This window comes from Pollachius pollachius, assembly GCF_949987615.1.
Source record: "Pollachius pollachius genome assembly, chromosome: 10".
NCBI lineage: Eukaryota > Metazoa > Chordata > Actinopteri > Gadiformes > Gadidae > Pollachius > Pollachius pollachius.
Window position 1 is genome coordinate 4666963 of NC_136943.1, and position 12634 is coordinate 4679596.

General features: G+C 47.9%; 1 protein-coding gene across 1 annotated transcript in view; it reads left to right on the plus strand.

Annotated features, from left to right (window-relative positions):
- Positions 1 to 11591, plus strand: part of dock2 (dedicator of cytokinesis 2) — a 121761-nt gene extending 110170 nt beyond the window's left edge. The window contains 13 exon segments of the mRNA XM_079744731.1: positions 789 to 930; positions 2004 to 2063; positions 2066 to 2084; positions 2642 to 2726; positions 3472 to 3558; positions 4014 to 4190; positions 5051 to 5134; positions 5703 to 5840; positions 7220 to 7347; positions 8990 to 9179; positions 9480 to 9579; positions 10649 to 10797; positions 10958 to 11591. Of these exon segments, the coding sequence (XP_079600857.1) occupies positions 789 to 930; positions 2004 to 2063; positions 2066 to 2084; positions 2642 to 2726; positions 3472 to 3558; positions 4014 to 4190; positions 5051 to 5134; positions 5703 to 5840; positions 7220 to 7347; positions 8990 to 9179; positions 9480 to 9579; positions 10649 to 10797; positions 10958 to 11020 (1422 nt within the window). The 3' untranslated portion in view covers positions 11021 to 11591.
- Positions 11592 to 12634: the final 1043 nt, after the last annotated feature.

The following is a 12634-nucleotide window of genomic DNA, read 5'->3' on the forward strand; positions in this document are numbered from 1 at the left end:
ATGCATAAAACTTACCATAAATTGTATAGACGTTTTACTGTAAAATGCGTCACAGATCTGTTTTCCATATTACACAGAATTAATTTCTCATGCTGAACATGCCTAACTAGATAAAATGCATAATTCATACGCAAATTACCAGGAAGCGCTGTGATCACAACACGCAAACACGCGCAGCCGCGCTACTCATTCCCACAATCTGTTCCAAATGTGGCCCCCACAATCATCTAGAGCAGCCAACCAGGGCCTGCATATTAATGTTGTTGTTGCTGCCGGTCGCTGATACCAGCTTTCTCAGCCTGGAGACTCATTACAGCAAACTGGAACGTCACTCACAGCATCAATAACCACTTGGTCCCAGCGTATGGCGTCCGCGGTTCCCAGCAGCCGGTGTTGGCCACGCGGCTGTGGGTATTAATGGTGGTTGATTATCCCAAATGGCTGCAATGCTTCGGACCAATGTGCCATATGGATTGCAGAAGGCCTGGGCAGGGGGTGGGTTGGTGTGGTAGAGAACCAAGAGGAGCATTTCGTTGCGATCGATCCCTGCTTCTTCGAGCCAGCGCTATCGTTTGGATTGACCGTGTCGTTTAACGCTCTCTGCTCTGCATTGGATCACATTGTGTGCACCATGATTATCTTTATTAGAATCTGCGAGTCCTATCTTATTCCTTGTAAAGAGTGTAATCACCCAAACAGCTGAAGCTACCCGGGCTGGGAGAAACTGAAGGAAACGAACGTGAACACAGCAGCTAACCGTCTCGGTATGTTCCCCCCGCTGGGTGCAGAACAAGGTGTTCATCCACAGGGGCAAGGAGTACGAACGCAGGGAGGACTTCCAGAACGAGCTGATGAGCCAGTTCCCCAGCGCCCTGCGCCTCAACACCACCACCATGCCGGGGGATGACATCTGGGACTCTCCCCTGCAGTGTATCCTTACGCATACGGGCGCGCACGCACATCCACAAACGACGCACACACACACACACACGCACACACTGGCATGCACGCACGCAGACACACACACTGAAGGGAAATGAAGTGAAATCCCGAGGTTTCTCCACATATTCCAATCCCTCTTCCCAAAGTAAATTATTTTGGGGAAAGCGGGAAATTTTAATGAATGCGTTCTCAAACTTGTGCTATGTTCTCTAGTTCACGGTTGGTGTTGACGTAATGTCATCAAACTCTAGTAGGAAGGATCGTATCGCCGAAACCTTTGTTAAAACTCATTGTAAACAAGCATGTCAATTATCCAGCATGAATAGAGCCTTGGTTTCAGCACCAAAGTGAGGTCAGTCGGACATCCATCTTCTCAACGTCGGTTTACTGGAGAATATGAAACTGTGACAGGTGTGACCACCGCTATTCTCGTCTGACACTGCGTGTTTGGTGCGGGCGCTACAAATCCATTTATTAAGCTCAATCAAAAAGTCCCCTTCGCATTTGATTTCAATGGCATTTGACCAGAAAATATATTTTTTATTTAACAATCTGAGAATCCATCACACACCTGACCACTGAGGTGCATTCAGGTTAACTCAGCATTTGGACCCTGGGTCCAGTTAAATGCACCTCTGTGGTCCGATATCTGATGGACACTCGGATGATATTCTCAGTGTGACCGATTCGAAGCCCTTATTTCAGGGTTTACTTTCTATAAAGGCCTGACCGGAAATAATAGCATGTTTTAACACATTTGCCACTAGCAGTCAATAATTACATTTCCACATTTCACACAAACCCACGCAAAACAAATCATGGCAACAGGGAACAGAAACTGAGAATAACAACACAGACACACACACACACACACACACACACACAACACACACACACAACACAGACATACACACACACACACACACCACACGCACACACATACACACACACACACGAGGGAATGGCTCTCACTTGGCTGCCTTTTGCCGCTCAGAGCCGGGGATTAAAGCGGATGTTGTCAGGCTCGGGTCCATGTTGGTGTTCCTGACACGCGTCTCCAGACCTGCAGTGCTTCACGGTGCAGCCCGTCCTGGAGATGCCCCCCCGCCTGAAGAACAAGCCCTCCCTGATCAGATCATCAAGTCAGTACCGCGCCTCTGGGCCTTCTGGGCCTCTGGGTTCAGACGTCAGCAACACACATGACAGCCTCATGTATTTATTGAATAGTCTGGGGAGAGGTGAGCAGACCTGGATCTGCTGCTCACCTCTCTGTCCCGGTGGTTCTTCCTAATGAGATGGTTATCGGCGGATTAGGATTCTTACAGGATAGTTTGCTCAGTGCCCGCCGAAGGGTTCCGGGTTCAATGCCCAATGTCCCCAATATGATCCACCTCTGGACTATTTCAATAACATTCATGTCGCTACAAATGATTTCACTCCAAGTCACTTTGAATATAAGCTGCTACGAAATGACTAAGTAGTCAAATACCTTCTTAAATATACATTTACTATCAAGTCATGTAGTAGTTCTTACTGTAGGCCGCTTTGGCTGAAAAGCATCCCCTCAAATAGTGTAAAACAACTATGATCACATCAGTTGATTTACTGTGCTTTCTCTCTCTCTGAACCCCTCAATCCCGTTGATCTGATCCGCTCCGTCAAACTCCTTGCTCTGTTTGTCTCCGTCTCCGTCCCAAAGCTTCTACAAGTCCAACTACGTGCAGCGCTTCCAATACTCCAGGCCCGTGAAGAAGGGACCCGTGGACCCCAACAACGAGTTTGTGGTGCGTGAGTCTTCCCCTGGTCACGGTTCATCTGAGACTATGGGACTGAGACCAACTGCTGTTGGGATTCATTGGATTCGTTGTTGATTCAATAGGATGGGTTGTTATGTGTGTTGGATGCGTGCGTGACTAGGTATCCCACACTTCTGTTTTACTCTTGGAGGGGGATATTCCAAAGTCATTCTTTTTCTGAAGTCTATATAATGGTCAACTGTATTTTGAAACGGAGTAACGAAACATCACACGTTGGGTGTACATATGTAATTTGAAGTCAAAGTCACGTCTCGCTGTTAACGATAAAGCAAGGAGGAAAAAATACGATAATAATGATATAACACTAACTGGAGGCCAAGTCAAACACTGTGAGTCGATGTTCGTTCACCTTTAACACAGCTTTCCCCCCAAAGATATCACCAAGCATTTGAGCGTTCACTGCAGAAGACCGGCCTTTCGGCATCGCCGGAGACGGGTTAATGTTAGTCATGTTCTGGCCTGCTGGGTTTCCTGTCTCTATTAGACAGGACAGATTAAAACAGAGCCATGTGTCACGCAGCCAGGAGGCCTGTTAGCCAGAGAGAGAGCCAGAGTGCTAAGAGAACTGGGAACTGAGAAATGTATGCTTCAGCGGGTTTTGGGGATGGAACTAGAATTCCTAGAAAGCAGATCACACGTGTCATGTGAGTTCATCCTGTGACGGGTCTTCATGCACCGTGGCAGTGTTGATGATGATGTCCTCTGCCCATAGTCCATGTGGATAGAGCGCACCACCTTCACCACCATCTACAAGCTGCCCGGGATCCTGCGCTGGTTCGAGGCCACCGAGATGAAACAGGTCAGCGCTGTGGTGATCTACCTGACCTACAACCCCCGTGACCTTTGAGCAAGTGCAACCAATTAAAGGGCCCCTGTGGGAAATGACCTGCTCAGAGTCCTGGCTGTGATGGAAGTCTTTCTCCCACTCACTCTCACTCCTCCTGGACTCATGACCTCTGACCTCGGTCTTACTGACTTTCTGTTGGAGTTTTTGTTGTCTTTATAATAAAAAATATCTGTTACTTACTTTCTCTCTTTCTATCTTTCCATCTTCTTTCTTTCTTTCTTTCTTTCATTTGTTGTTCTTTTTTACTTGCCTTCATTCTTTTCTTCCTTCCTTCCATCCATTTCTTTGCATTTTCCGTCTTTAAAAAATATCTGTATCTTTTCATTATTGAACCCTTTCTTTCCTCCTTTCCTCTCCATCACATCCCCTGGCTGTGTCCCTCACCCTCTCCCCCCTCACCTCCTCAGACCACCCTCTCCCCGTTGGAGAACGCCATCGAGACCATGGAGTCCACCAACGAGAAGATCCTGACCCTGATCAACCAGTACCAGACGGACCTCAGCCTGGCCATCAACCCCCTGTCCATGCTGCTCAACGGCATCGTGGACCCCGCCGTCATGGGCGGCTTCGCCAAGTACGAGAAGGTGAGGCCACGACGCGCCGCCACCCCAACGAAACGAAACATTAAAAAGCCATTCGCCACATTTGCCACGTACGCCATCTGCGCCTCGGTGCCTCTGAGCCATGCGCCCGATGCCGCTTTGCGAGGGAGACGGATCTGTGCATAGCGGGCGATGTCACGCAGAAAACTAATGGCACGACTTGACTCAATTTGTAAAGCCATTACTCCGGTGGGGGGGGGGGGGGGGGGGTTGGCAGCAGGGCACAGCGGGTATTATTAATTTATTTATTGTACATTTATTTGAGCTGAGGGCAGCCCAGCACTGCAGCAGAAACCCTTGTGAAAAGTGAGGTCGACACTCTCACTTTGTGTGCGCTGCACGTGCGCGGGTTTGCGCGACCGCTCGATGAATAATTTGTGACCCGACCGTCGGAAATAAATCACGCCGTTTAGCACCTCAGAGGAGATGCGTTCCTGTCACCGGCCCGGCTCGAGGTGACTCTAATCCCATTAGAGCCGCGGCGCTACGTCCACCGCCCTCTGCCGCCGCCCCCCCGGGCCGGGCCTGCAGACCCGGGTCGGTGGGTTCACCGGCGAGGAAACCGCAGGAGGCTGGACTCTCAGAGAGCGCTACATCTTTGTAAGATGAGCACTGCAAGGCGCTAGGTCGGCCATCTTTGAGCCAGGGGAGGGGAGGGGGAGGAGCTAACTCTGTGTGTGTGTGTGTGCCTGGCGGCCATCTTGGAGCCAGCGGAGGACAGGGGGAGGAGCTAACTCAGAGTGGGTGTGTGTGTGTGTGCCTGGCGGCCATCTTGGAGCCGGCGGAGAACGGGGGGAGGAGCTAACTCAGATTGTGTGTGTGTGTGTGTGTGTGGTGGTCAGGCCTTCTTCACTGAGGAGTTCACGCAGCAGCACCCAGAGGACCGCGACAAGCTGCTGCGTCTCAAGGACCTCATCGCCTGGCAGGTGGGGAACGCACGCCCACACACACGTGCACACACTCACGCCCACACACACACACACTTCAACATGCACGCACACACTCACACAAAGATGCAGATTACAGACGTGCACGCACTCACCCACACATGCACACTTCACACGTGCACAGACTCACACGTGCACATTTTAACACATGCGCACGCTCACACACACATGCACCCACTCAACCACGGGCTACGTGTACAGGCTTCTCCTCACGCTGCACCCTCGCGGCAGTCTTGTCTTACTTTTTGACATTATCGTGCATTATCGTGCTAATTACCGCGCTTCACTACAAAAGTGCTACATTGATCGATAATAACAACCATAATATCATCATAATGGACTTGACACGCTTGTTTTCATTCCTGCACGGTGTGCACATGCGCTCTTTAAAGCATAAACCAGACGCTCACTGCATGCTAAACGCGCTGCGCCTCCACCCACCCGATGCAAAGCGCTCGGGGCTGGAACCCCAGCGTGGGCGGCAGCGCTCAGAGCCCCAGCCGGGCGTGGCCCTGCACCTGTCAGACCCCTGCGTGATGTTCTCCAGATCCCGCTGCTGGGCGCCGGCATCTCGCTGCACGGCAAGAGAGTGATGGAGGACCTGCGACCCTTCCACGAGCGCATGGAGGAGTGCTTCAAGCAGATGAGGAAGAAGGTGGAGACGCAGTACGGAGTGCGAGAGCTGGTGAGGACACACGAACCGGGCCCCTGGACGAAACCCCCCCCCCCCCCCCTTCCAGAGCCCCTGGCTCGGAGGCTCAGACCCCAGGCCGGTGCCCGGTGTCTCCCTGAGATCAGAGAGCTTTCGGTGGAGGTGTATTAGAAGGACTTTTGGAGTTCTTTTTCATTCGATTTGATTTCTTCTTGTTAAATTGGGTTCTCACCCGCGCCGACCTGGAGGGGAGGTTCAGAACACACGGGCTGTGATCACATTCCTTCGAAGGGATGCAGACCAGGACGAAAGGGATAGGGCTGCCGGTTAGCGCCGCTACACCGGGGAAATAATGACCCTGTGTTTCGTTATTCAAAGCGGCGCGATCAAGAGGTTTGAGGACTCTGTAACAGTTTGGGGATAAACATCCTAATTCTTGTTAGCTTTATTTTCGTCTGATGAAAACGAAATGAGGAATCGTGGGCGACTGCAGACAACATCTGTTGGCTGGTCATGAGAAGCTCAGCGGGAAATGGATTAACCAACAATAACAGCCATGGCCTCTGTCTGTTGACGACAGCCACGAAGGCTTTTATCTGACCGCCAAAGGGGGTGTCGGGAGATGGCTGGATGACAACGTTGGTTAAAGGCCTCATTCATATTTAATCAAAACATTGTTTTATCACAAACCCTATTCATTCATCAGGGAACTAGTTGGACTCAGAGTGAAGCTGTCTAAGGGACCCTGAACAGATTCAGCCCAAAAAGAGACAACACTGTCTTTGTTATTTTGTCAGAATGGACAATCTGCAATCAGATACTTAAACACCGGTTTAGTTCTCTCTTGGAATTGATATTTTGTTGTGGGTTGGTTGCCAACCCCATTAAATATTTATATACTTTTTCCTTTTTTTTACCAAGTGAGATAAAAGTCTCAAACAAATATCAAAGGCACAGGCATTTCAAATATTTTCTGTCTAGATCTAAGACACAAGATTACCCCTTCCCGTCAATCCAAGAACCTCTTATAACACGAAGATGAATGCTTATCGCCCCATTAAGCCCCTTTCTCCCCCCTATCTCTCTCTCTCTCTCTCTCTCCCCCCTCTCTCTCCCTCTCTCTCTCTTTCTCTCTCTCGCTCTCTCCCCCCCTCTCTCTCTCCCCCCCCTCTCTCTCTCTCTCTCCCCCCCTCTCTCTCTCTCTCTCTCTCTCTCTCTCGTCCCCCCCCTCTCTCTCTCCCTCCCCCCCTATCTCTCTCCCCCCCTCTCTCTCTCTCTCTCTCCCCCCTCTCTCTCTCTCTCTCCCCCCCTCTCTCTCCCTCCCTCTCTCTCTCTCTCTCTCTCCCTCTCTCTCTCCCTCCCTCTCTCTCTCTCTCTCTCCCCCCCCCCCCCCCCCCCCCTCTCTCTCTCAGCCTGACATTGAGGACAGGAGGTCCAGCCGGCCTCGCTCCATGCTGCGCTCCATGCGTCAGTCGGTCATCTCCATCAGCTCCCTGCAGGGGTCCGAGTGCGGAACACCCACCAGGACCCAGCCGGACAGGTAGGGGAAGCTCACTGGTCTGGGAGATCCAACCAGCGTACCGAACCTCCTGGCTTCACTGAGACAGCCTTCACCCATATCATTAGTGGAGATCACTTCCTGGAACCAATTCTGCTGAAGAGCATTTAACAACAAAGGACAAAAAAGTTATTTGGACAAATAATATTGGTGGTTCTATTATTTCGGGGCTTTGATCAGCTGGTGGTATTGTCCTTTGAACCCAGAATTTATATTTCATTTAATATGGCGCCTCATTAGAGCGGTGAATACGAGGGGCGTCAGACGAGCAATTGAATTAAAATTATAGAAATTATATTCTATAAATGATAGAAATAACACCCTAATGCATCAACCGTGTTCAGCTGCAATAATGAAGACATAACGATCGAAAACAGTTGGCAAAAATCATTCAGAATGGGAGAAGGCAGACACTAAATGAGGTTATGGAACAGGTCACAGGCCCTCAACGCTATATTATTATTATTCTGTGGAAGAAAGTTAAGATTAGAACCTTTTTTTATTCTACCTGCGACCAATGGCCTGTGATCTTTGTTTTTCCAGCTAAGCTTTGAGCTTTCTTTCCTCCGCTAAACAAAAAGCATCTCAGCAGTAGTTCAATTGTAAAGCACCATTACGCTGAAGTGCAATGATAGTAAATAAACCTGAATGGGAAAAGTGGAATATAGTTCAGCAACAGTATGCCCTCTGGTTCTGTTGGGATTAACTGTACGTTGGAGATGAAGGTGTGATTAAAACTCCCCCCGCAAACTCGATGCAGTGCAGCTATCGCTTTCACTCGAAGTGTGATTCCTCTCATTTCTCCCTCACCTCCACAGACTGAATTGATTTGAGGGGGAAAAAAGTCAATTTTAAACATTAAAGATTACTGCAGTGAAAAAGTTACACTGAAGTTTCAACAGTAGTGATACTCAGTTACAAACGATACAGTTTCAGACAAAGTGGCTCTTGAACCGGTCCCGATTTATTTTGTTTTGGGGGGGAGGGGGGGGGAGAGGCAGCAGAGCCAGTTGCTAGGATGCTTTTAGAAGTCATGCATCGTCGCCATGGCTACCACCAGTGATACCCAAGGTAGACAGGGGACTGATGAAGACAGAGGGGCTGAGAGATTGGGTTGGATACATTGCCTGGGCATGATTCTATCTCATTAAGACTTTGAGCGTATTATTGGTTAGCGTGGTGTCGGAACCATTCAGAGTGACATAACATGTACGACGGCCACTCTCTTACTAGCGACGTGACATGAAATGAGAAGCAAAACAACCTAGTCAGCCATACCTCGCCAGGGGTTGGACAAAACAATATATACATGATGTATACCAGATAAAAGGTCATGTTACGCAGCAGTAACAGAAATGCTGGTATAGTAACAGAAACGGTTTTGCACAGAAAATAAAATAAAAGCTTGGTTTCCCAGGCAGGGGAACACGGTTCTTACATCCCTGTGATCAGCGCATGGCCGTGACTGATCTCGCCCGAACACTAAATACTAATCGCATTTGCCTAATTGATCTTCCCTTAATCGTCCACTGCCTCTCAATTGCCTGTTAATTGTTCACGCTTAATTGATCACCGCGTGCCTCATTGATCGTTTGACCCCCCCCCCCCCCCCCCCATTCATCAGGGACTTCCCCCCCCCTGAGGCCGCGGGGGTCCGTCTGCGCTCCAGCGGCAGCCTCAGTCTGAGCCTGACGGAGGAGGTGCCCGGGGAGGCGGAGGTGAAGCTGAGGAAGAGCAAGAAGAAGAGGAAGAGGAGCAGCATGATCTTCATCACCGAGGAGAGGGAGAGGACTGCCACGCTGGACGGAAAACGGGTGAGGAAGGAGGGAGGTAGGAGGGAGGAGAAGGGAGGAGGGGAGGAGAGGGAGAGGAGAGGGGGAGGAGGTCAAACGGATGAGGAGGAAGGGAGGGAGGGTGGGGGTGGAGAGGAGAGAAGGGAGGAGGAGAGGGGGGGAGGAGGAGAGGAGAGAAGGGAGGAGGAGAAGGGGAGGGAGGCAGGGAGGGGGAGGAGGTGATGAAGAGGATGTCGAAGCAGGTTTGCAGTAAAAGTGTTTGATTAAAAACGGTGAATCGAATTGTATTCACTGTGTTTGTGTAACTCTGTCGCCCTCTAGCTGTCGAAGAAGCAGGAGTTCCGCAGCGACACCAACCTGACCGACGTGAACGACATGGTTCTGACCAATGCCAACTCCAAATCCCTGCCTGCCATTGGAGGTGACACTCACACACACACACACACACACACACGTACAGCAGTGAATCCATCCATTCCAATTCTCACACCGTGGTTCCACATTGCCTCCTTTAAATTGTTTTCAGATGCATGCATATATAATAGCAGGAAACGATCACTTACTGCAGGAGAAAATGGAGGCAAAATTAGGTTATGGAACAGTTCACCCTCCTTCAAATTTCTATTTTTAAACAAAAGAAGGTGAAGCTTAACTTAATTGACTTTGGGTATTTTGACCTCGCTGCAACCAATGGCCTGTGATCTTTGTTTTTCCAGCTTTCAGTTTTCTTTCCTCTGCTTAATAAAAAACATCCCACCAGTACGGTTCGATTGTTAAGCGCCATTACCCTGCAGTGCAATGGTAGTAAATAAACCTGAATGGGCACAGTGGAGAATAGTTTGGCAGCTGTATGGCCCCTGGTTCTGTTGGGATTAACTTTAGGTGGAGATGAAAGTCTGATTAATACTCCTAATTAATAATATACTCTTGATTAATAATACTTTGGTTGCCCAAATCTTTCTTTCATTAAAGTGATTGCAAATGTTTTCCGGTAGATATTTTCAAACACAGCAATCCATATTTTCTTTAACAAACTTTGATGGATGACTCATAACAACATCAACTTTGAATGTATGAACAAAGATGAGTTTGATATTTGTTTGTATTGAGGTGGCCAGGAGACGCTAAGCCTTAAGGTTTGGGTCCTGAAGCTCAGCGCTGTACAGCTCAATTGGCTGTGTTGAATTATTCAGTTTTGGTCAATGGAGTGTGGCTGTGCGTGCCTGCGTGTGCGAGCCTGTTTGTGTGCGTGTGTGCGTATACGGTTATATTCGAGTGTGCGTGCCTGACAAACAGCAAGAAAAAGCGAGTCTACTTTAAGGAAGTTGCTGTCGCGATTCCTGTAGCAAGACAGTAAATCTCCCAGGAATAATAATAAACTCGCGTCGCCCATGGCTTCTAAACACAAATTAATATACAAATATCCAGACTGTAGATGTTTTATATATATATATATGACCCTGGTGACCCTGGGTGCTGCTCGTCCACAGGTCTGTCCCTGCAGGTGGTGGGGGGGCCCGAAGAGGTGGACTCGAGCCGGTCCAGGCGGGACAGTAAGACCATGTCCATATGCGCTGGCTCAGACAGGACCGCCGACCGACGCTCCAAGGGGGTCCTGAATCTTTTTTTCAAGAATAAGGTAAACTACGAATGTTGGGTTCTTTATTATATGTGTACTTTACTTTTTAAAACCACTCTTCACGTGACCAAAATGTTCTCATAAGAGATATGAGATACAGTGCCTCGGTTTTAACTAGGTCTGCTATTGTGTGTGTGTGTGTGTGTGTGTCCCCCATTAGGTTTCCAAATCTGAAGATGTGAAGACGAGCGGCTCATCCAAAGACAACATCAATCATTTCTGATATTTATCCTCACTTTTTCTTTGTATTCCTTGGTGCCGTCACTGGATTGATGAGCAAATTGAACAAACAAGTCCAGATGAGCAATGATGAAAGGTTTGAATTATGCCGTGAAATGCAACATGGTTGCATGCTCTTTTGTAACTTGCTTACTGCACTGATTCAGTGCCTCCTCTTTTATAGAATTCAGTGTCACCATTCAATGTCACCCTTTTGTATTTGACTGACACATTTCGCTAATGGGGAATTTTAATGGAGGCAAACGGCAACCAGCAGCTTTCAAACTGATTGAGCTTCTGCAAGATTGGGCACTCACAAAACAATCTATTGACACGCTTGACTGCAGCACTTCTTGTTACGACAGTTATGTGATTAACGAAACCCGATGAATCGCCAGTAAAACCCCTTTTGTCAGTTTTACTATGGATCTTGTCGTGCTGCCAGACGACCTGGCACATTAAAATTAAGAAAATCGGACTGGTCCATTTTAATATAGCGGAGCAGAAATACTAGTGCAGATACTGCTGTTAAGATAAATCAACATCTCATTTCACAATAAAAGTTTTGACCTCAAGAGTTGAATTGACTGTTAAATGGCTTCTAGTTCCTGTAAACTCTCAGTACACTTCTGACCTGACGCAGTTAAACAGAACAACAGATACAAAGGTAGGTAGGTTCTTACAACTCTACAGACAAACAGTTCAGTTTGTCAATAAAGCAACTCTGAAATAGAACACAAATTTCTAAACAAAGTGAAAGACGACGTTATCATATATATATATATATATATATATATATATATATATATATATATATATATATATATATATATATATATATATATATATATATATATATATATATATATATATATATATATAGTGACACGTATCTCAACTGACCCCAGAGTGAATATATAAAATACTTCCTTAATTACTTCCTCCCACTTCCATCCGGTGAGAGCCCACAAAGTAGAAATTTCTCTCCCTTGGGATCTCAACCTCTCCGCTCCATGGAGCCATATGGGCTGCAACTTTGACACAGTAAGGATCATTAGGGAGAACCCAGCCTTGCAGTTCTACTTTGTTCCTTTGTTAGCTAGTTTTGAATGATCTAACTACCTAGCAAATTAAAACTTCGAGTGGGTACAACCCCTGCTCCCTGATCCTGACCTAACCGGTATGAGGTCGCATTAACCGGCTGACCCAAACACGCACGGACATCTTGATGTTTATTCGCCGCGAGCGACGTCCTTCGCGATAAACCACAGTGTGCTCACAGCGATCCGAAACTCGTGATCGTTCATAAAGTCGCCGCGTCTTCCTTTACGGGGATATCGACCGTGTTGCTCTTAAAGTCGACAATGTGTTCTTCCTTTCTCCTGCTTTATCTTTCTTGTCCATTTTCCCGGGTAATGAAACAAAGCCCTCCTGCAGTGTAGTAAAGGAAGGCCCTGGCAGGTAAGGCTCTTAGGAAGGACATAGAGCTTGTCTCCTCCACCCTCTCCACCCTCTTGATGTATCGCCGTTGTAAAATTTGCCAAATCCTGAAAAGCTAATGTTCTCGCAGTTATAAAACATTGGAAAGGACCTCCCACATTTAATAGTATATTTTAAC